The sequence below is a fragment of the Schistocerca nitens genome, chromosome 6 (assembly GCF_023898315.1).
Source record: "Schistocerca nitens isolate TAMUIC-IGC-003100 chromosome 6, iqSchNite1.1, whole genome shotgun sequence".
Classification (NCBI taxonomy): domain Eukaryota; kingdom Metazoa; phylum Arthropoda; class Insecta; order Orthoptera; family Acrididae; genus Schistocerca; species Schistocerca nitens.
This window is the reverse complement of record NC_064619.1, coordinates 575,260,949-575,268,754: the sequence shown is the minus strand read 5'-3', so window position 1 is coordinate 575,268,754 and position 7,806 is coordinate 575,260,949. Positions and strand designations below refer to the sequence as shown.

Genomic DNA, 7,806 nt, shown 5'->3' with positions numbered 1-7,806 from the left:
AGGGAACGACCACGTGTGAGATGGCTGGAAGATGTGGAAGCCGAGAGCAGTACCAGCACGTGTGCTGAAGACCGAGACGACTGGAAATCTGTGATTGAGGAGGCCAAGGTCATCAGAGGACCGTAGTGCCATTGAGTAAGTAAGTGTTACTTCTCTTGTAAATGCGTTTGTGACCCCTGATTTATCCATGTACGAAATATATTTTCGGTTCGAACATTTAGGTTTCATCTTCCTTATATTTAACTCTTGTCACACGTCTAGTGTCATAACCTGCACTAATACGTAAATGCAACCCATATGATATCAGTGCAAACTATGTTGGAAGCTGTACTACTGCGCAGCAATTGTAGCGTCATGTGTGAACTCTAGCTCTCGGTACCAAAGCCACACGCTTTGACGTCTCAGTAAATGTGTGCATAGGTTGCGTGTGTGAATCCGGCGTCAAGTTTGGCGCTATATTTAATCTGTCGATTTCAGTCGAACGCCAGTTGTACCATACTCATTTTAGTTACGTCTCTCACTTGATCCATAGATAAGTAAATTTAAAACAATCGAATAAATCGATGTTTGCAACTTGAGTTCGTGGGAAGCGTCTACCTGTGGGGTTGTGTGTAATGTTCAGTTCAAGTGAAAAGTGATTTGTTTCTCATAGGGATTCTTATATTTTCAGCTAGTAGTGAGTCAATAGGTTGCCGACGTCGTGCTACGTATGAAGATTATATTAAAAATATTACATGTTTATGAATTTTCATTTTGAACGTTTGTAGCTGACAACTAGTGTACATCATTATTACAGTGGAGATTAGATGACTCTGCCTTTAAAATACAATTTGTAGATATGAGCGTGTATAAGAGAGTGCAGGTTAGTTGTTGTTTAACTGTTATTTCTATTCATATACTAAAAGATATTGTAGCACTAGTAGCCTTTCTATGTCAACTTCTTCGAAAACAAAATCTATATGTGACAGATAGTTCCGGTGGAATTCATGGTTACCTCTTGCAACAAAAGCCGATATACAATGAGCCCTGAACCAAAACTATACGACAGATAAACTACGTTACAATAGTTTATAGTCAGTTGCTCGTATCTACACCAGTCATTTAATTTCTTCGCCCTATCCTCTGTTAAAAAATTATCTGAATTCCACCGCTATATAGTTTACCTTATCGTCTGCAAATAACGTGTGTGTGCCATCTATGAAGTTGTCTGTCAACCTTTGTGAACAAGGGTGGTCTTGTTACAAGGCTCCAATGCTTAGTTGATGCTGAATCCCTTTCTGATGAGTTGACATTCTTCTCTTCACATACACGGTTGAATAATCTAACTTGAGCATGTAGTTCGCTAAATAAAAATTGAGAATGTGTTAAGCAGGCTTCCTTAAGTTCAGAAATTGGGGGACCAGCACGATTTTCCTTCCTTTTTTTTAATTAGCATTTTGGACTTAGTGAATCAATAGAGATTTCCAGTTTTTTAAGTTGCCACAAGTATTAGGTCTACTATTGACACCCAGGTGGATTAATCATGAGCAGGTGTTATCATTTGTGCATTGCAGTTTTCAACTGTACACTTCAGCATTGTTTTACCCTGTTTCCAGTTGCAATCATTTCGTTTCCTTGTAATGCCCAACAAGGATTCCATCATCCATGGACTACTTACTAGTGGCTGCAAGGCTCACACATCTCCATTTCACTTTTATTGCTGTCAGAAAGAAGTATTCCACTGCAGTCTGTTCATTGATCATGTATGTATCGATAGATTCACTCCACCTACATAGCTGAAGTTATGAAATGGCAATATTCACAGGTGTGAAAAAAACACAGAAGTTGATATTTATACAGTCACTTAACTTAAGTAGCTAAAATAAACACAACAAAGTTGTTAATATGAACATAGATGTGTTAACTTCAATTTGCTTATGAAGCTTAAATGAAATCCACAATGCCCAGCAACACATATCGATTCACATGTTCAAAAATTAAAAAAAAAAAAAAAAAAAACAAAAAACTGATCTCATCTTAGGAATTCCGCTGTCACGTGCGTCAGTTACACAGTATTTATTTGTTCATAAAACATTGTGATGTGTTACTGACTGTTAGAAGTATCAAAACAGTACTGCATATACAAAGTACAGAACATTTTCCATTTTTCTTGCAATAAATTGCCAGCTTGTACTTTTACGTAGTTTGAATAAATGCTCTGTATAGATGTCACATGCAGGACATTGCATGAAATACAAAATGCACATGTCAGGATTTAGTCAAAAATTCTGCTAATCCTGTAATACGACATGTTTTGCTGAGAATGTGGAGTGTTTCACATATAGACAAAGTACTGCTAAAATTTGTGAGTCCTGGAAATTAAAAAAAAAAAAAAAACTCTCTTATGGGACAGGTCTCACATGCAGGACTGTGTACACATGTCTGGTAAGCCACAGCTGTGTGACAGGATCAGTTTAATGAAATTAATATTAATGACAAGCTCAGACAGGCAGGTACTGGAGATACTAAATAATGGAACTTTTTTAATTGTAGCCGTGTATGGGTCCCCATTGGGAAATTTTCATCTATTTTTGGAAAACTTTGATTCTTTGTTTGGCATTTGTCAGACAGAGGAAGCAAATTATTGTTTGTGGGGATTTCAGTGTAGACTGAAAGAGTCCCATAGAAAGTTTGACCTTGAAGTATTGTTTGGTTCTTTCAGTTTGATGGCAGTTATTGATTTTCCTACCTGGGTGGTACAGGAAAACAGCACACTGATAGATAATGTTTTTACAGATCAAGATAAATTTAATCAAATAAATTCTTTTCCTGCTATGAATGGTCTGTCTGATCGTGATCCACAGCTAGTTACAGTATATGACATAGCTCCATACAATAATGCACAAAACAGTCCCCAAAAATAGTGAATTCAACTAACAATTGCAAATTTTAGGGAAAGGTTGCAACAGTTAGACTGGGATGAGGTGTATAGGGAACCTCATGCTAATTTAAAATTTAACCTATTTAATGATACCTTTGTGAGTATATCTGAAAACAGCTTTCCTGAGAAAACAGTGAAATATAATTGTAAAAAAAAAAGAAAGAAACCTAAAAGTCTTGGCGTACTAAAGGCATAAAAATATCTTGTAGACAGAAAAGGGAAATGTATCTCATAGCTAGGAGGAGTAATGATCCAGAAACAGTGTAACATTATAAAAGTTACTGCACTGTATTAAGAAAAGTTGTTAAAAAGTCCAGAAGTATGTGCATTATGTTTGAGATTAGCACCTATGATAATAAAATGAAAACAATTTGGGCTATTGCTAAAAGGGAAACAGGGTGGCTGAGAGCACGGGAAGATTGTATTTCTATCAAACTCAGTGAAAAGTTTGTTAACAAGGAGTCAGAAGCAGAAAACATTTTTAATAGGCCTAGTCGTTTTTTAAGTGTTACAGAGAAAATAAGACCCAGAAATTTATTAGAAAATGTAAGGCAGTATATGGAAGAGGCAATACCTATGCAATTCGATAAAATTGAATTTCAACCCACCACTGCTACTGAATTTAGGAAAACAATCAATTCCCTCAAAAGTAAAAGCTCACATGGAATTGATGGCATTTCTAGCAGAGTACTAAAAACTTGTTCTCAACAAATAAGTAAGACTCTGCCACATATGTAGTAGCTCATTGAAACAGGGCATTTTCCCAGATAGACTGAAATATGTTATTGTTAACCTATTCCATAAAAAAGGGAATAGGTCGATGCTAACAACTACTGCCCAATTTCAATTCTGACAGCTTTATCCAAAATTCTTGAAAAAGCAATGTATTCAAGAGTAGCTACACATATTTGTAAAAATGAAGTATTAAAAAAATATCAGTTTGGCTTTCAGAAAGGCTTAGGGACATCAAATATTAAATGCTCTGAATAACCTAACATCACCCATTGGGATATTTTGTGATCTGTCAAAGGCTTTTGACTGTGTGAATCACAAAATTCTTGTAGATAAGCTTAAGTATTGTGGTGTAAGTGGGGCAGTGCACAAATGTTTTAATTCATATTTAACTAGAAGAATGTACAAGGGTGAAATTAATAGTACAGATAGTCTGCAAAAATCAGCAGTCCTCTAACTGGGAGGTATCAAGAATGGTGTCCCACAGGATTCACTCTTGGGTCCCTTTTTGTTCTTAATATATATTAATGATATGCCACTCTGTAGTCATGAAGATGCAAAGCGAGTTTCTTTTTGCTGGCGATAAGTATAGTAATCACACCCAACGAACAAAAATCAGTGGAGGAAATTGTCAATGATGTATGTAGGAATATTAAGTGGTTCTCTGCAAATGGACTCTCACTAAATTTTGAGAAAACACAGTACATGCAATTCTGTACAGTAAATGGCATAACACTATTGATAAGTACAGACTCGGAGCAGAAGTCTGTTGCTAAGGCAGAATATTCAAAATTTCTGGGTGTGTGCATTGATGAAAAATTGAATTGGAAAAAACACATTGATGATCTGCTGAAATGGCTAAGTTCAGCTACGTATGCAATTAGGATTATTGCTAATTTTGGTGATAAACGTATCAGTAAATTAGTTTAATGAAGAAGAAGAAGTCCCATACTCCTTGACAGAGTGTAGGTGAACGATGCGGGAGACCTGCATGGCCGTACTAGGCAAGGTCGTAGTGGAGGTGGTTTGCCATTGCCTTCCTCCGACCGTAATGGGGATGAATGATGATGATGAAGATGACACAACAACATCCAGTCATCTCGAGGCAGGTGAAAATCCCTGACCCCGCCGGGAAGCGAGAACGCTACCGTGAGACCAAGAGCTTAAAGGATTATATTCACTGTTATGGGTTACATCTGACTTTGGCACAAAAATCTTTGGTCATTTGCCAAATACCATTAAAAGTCTGAGTGATAGTCAACCAACATTTAAAAATAAATTAAAAGAATTTCTGACTGACAACTCCTACTCGAAGGACGAATTTTTAGAGGTGAAGAAGTAACTGAAAAAAGGTATTTTGTAACGAAAACTTACGTTAAACTGACACACACCACATCATTGCGAAATATCATATTCATGATCTAAGGAACAAGTATTAATGTTATGAAATGTTAACTGTATTCCAAGACTACATATGTATTGCTTATGCAACTTGTGTGTGATCTAGTGAGGAAGGAAGTTGTAGAATACAGTTTTGAAAACAATGCCACTTGTCATGTATTCCATGGTTGTTTACAATTTGTAGCATTGTAATCTTCTTCAGAATTTCAATATCATTGTAATAAATGCTGTCAGGGAGAACTGGCCATTTGAAGGTACCTGGGCCAGCTTTGATCCCTCGGAGTCAGTTTTATGGATCTGTCCAGGATATTTTTGTCCATTGTATGACTCAATTACCCAATCTCCAACAGACCAACTGTCATATTGATTGTGCATGGAAGGGAAACTTGCATCATCATCTAAGTTACTATTTGTACAAATTGTTACTTCTTCATCTATTTCAGTCACATGAGACTGTGATATTCCTGGAATTTCAGGAATGTTTTTCCAAGGTTTCTCTTGTTCAGTGTTTAGCTTAACATATCCTGATGCATACAGAGTATGGTAGTATTTTTGAAAACTTCAGGTGCAAGTTTGTAGAGATTCTTGGCAGACTGAACAATGGTTGCTTCCTCTCCTTGGGCCATGCTCTTCTAGCGTACAAGATGCTTTGCATTTCCACCCACTCTATCTGCAACACCTTCGTACAAGATGCTTTGCATTGCTACCCACTCTATCTGCAACACCTTTTACATGTGAAGTGGCAAAATATTTCCAAGTAAATTTCTTGGAATGCTTTGCAAACAAAAAATCAAGAAGTGTAACTGTGAATCATTTTTTTTTAAATTCTGAGGATGGGCCCTCACTACCACCTCTTAAGAATCAGCTTCAAATTTATTTTGGCAAATTGTATCATACAGTTTATTCATAGAGACAAATATTGTTTCTTTGTCCTTCTGAGGAGTATTTGAAAATACGGTGTCAAATAAGTTTTACATTTTCCCTTGTAGAATGTAACTGCAGTAATAAAAGAACATTTCTTCTAGATTACCGTGCACCTTGAATCTCATTTTGATACTCGCAAGAGTATGACATAGCAGAACCTACCTTCTCACTTTGTATTCTTTTATCCCTGTCAGAGTCTGTATGCTGAATGCCTTTAATGTTCACATGATGCAGCATTTTAGAGAATTGTTCCATGAGCCATTCAGACAATTCTCCCAGATACCCTTCCTTACAGAGGAGCTGAGACCTCCCAGTATCTTCTTTTCCCCGTTTTATTGCATTTCAGGCTCACTCGACGCCACAAGTTTACTCCAGGAACTGCATGTGGAACATTTATTTTGCCAATAATTAGAACTTAAATCAGTATCACTTAAGTGAAAATTCCAGGAGTCATCACTGAAGTGATATTGCCAACTCTTCAACTTCAAAATGAAATTCTCAGGAATCTCACACTTTCATTGGCCCGGATGAATACACTTCAAAAGTTGAACATTCTATGATACCAAGAAGCAAAACTTGAAAAGCCTATATGTAAATCTGTGCTATAGTCTGTCGGTAAACTGAAGAGAGAGCGAGCGAGCGAGTCCCCACTCTGCCTACCCTGCTACGTCACAGGACGCTTCTACAGGCTGTTTCACAACGTAGTACAGTCCCTGCCGCGGCGCGCGCTTTAAATCTGTGGCGATGCTGTGTACAGATACGTCCCGGCTGAGTTTATTTTTGGACAAATGCGTTAAGAGTATAAGGGAAACAAAAGGCGATAGCTTCTTCGAAACAAAACATTATAGAGTAAGTAATATTAACATAAGAACGGACGTCAGGATTCTACTGCAAACATAGAGCCGAATGCCTATTCATGTGAATGTATGTTCCTCTATTCGTAAGACGAACCAGATATAGTGCAATGAATCTGTAGAATTTAAGGCTTGTTCTTACTTTGTGTTTCTACTAAAAGGCAGACGTTTTCTTTGAAGGGCTGCATTAAAACTTAAAAATTCTTGCAACGCGAAGAGTGTTTAAAAAGTAACCAGAAATCTATAATTTCGTGTGTTATATTAGTTCCATTCGCACTGTCTTTGTAAACATGTCTGAAAAGTATTTCCAGTTAAATCCCATTTCACGCAATGTCTTGTGTAAAACATCTTTCTGCCAAGGTTTAATGGCGGGAAGTAATTTCCGTAATATGGGCACTATTTTTTGGTTTCCATCATTTGTCGAATGACTGATTTTGTGAAACTGTCTATAATGATGGGTTTCCTCCCTAAATTATTAGTTTTTATTCGCAGCGATTCCAGTAAACCATGCGCCTTGTTTTCGCGTCCCTTCCTTATGTGCCCTATTGTGGCGAGGCTGACGTTTGCATTAACTGCAGTCCTTTGATTGGGACTGGTAATATTAGCCAACAGTTCTTTGTGGGTCGCCTCTTTAACACACGCTGTAATAACGTTAGAGACGATCGAACGCTTGTTACTCCGCAAATACTTCCTCTTCTTCATATTCTGCACATTTTCTCGCAATGCGGGGCGATTATCCATCACTTTCGGGTACTGAAATATATCAATGAGTACACAAAGCCAACTGACTGACACTGGCAACTAAGATCCCACGAACAGAAACAACGTATGTCACTGCACGCCGAACTACACCGCGAGACAGGTAACGGGCAACTTATTTTGGGTGGCCCTGTAGGCCAGTGGCAGGATTCTTCTGGGAAAGGACACTTCCCCCACCAGAAGCACTGCTCGCTCTTGAGTTTACAGACAGACCAT

The 7,806-nt window shown here is 37.6% G+C and overlaps 1 protein-coding gene across 1 annotated transcript in view; it reads left to right on the top strand.

Moving 5' to 3' along the window:
- Positions 1 to 487: 487 nt before the first annotated feature.
- The window catches only part of LOC126262380 (39S ribosomal protein L13, mitochondrial), a 35,020-nt gene continuing 27,701 nt past the window's right edge, over positions 488 to 7,806 (top strand). Inside the window, exon 1 of the mRNA XM_049958976.1 lies at positions 488 to 862. Within this exon, the coding sequence (XP_049814933.1) occupies positions 839 to 862 (24 nt within the window). The 5' untranslated portion in view covers positions 488 to 838. The remainder of the gene's footprint in view (positions 863 to 7,806) is intronic.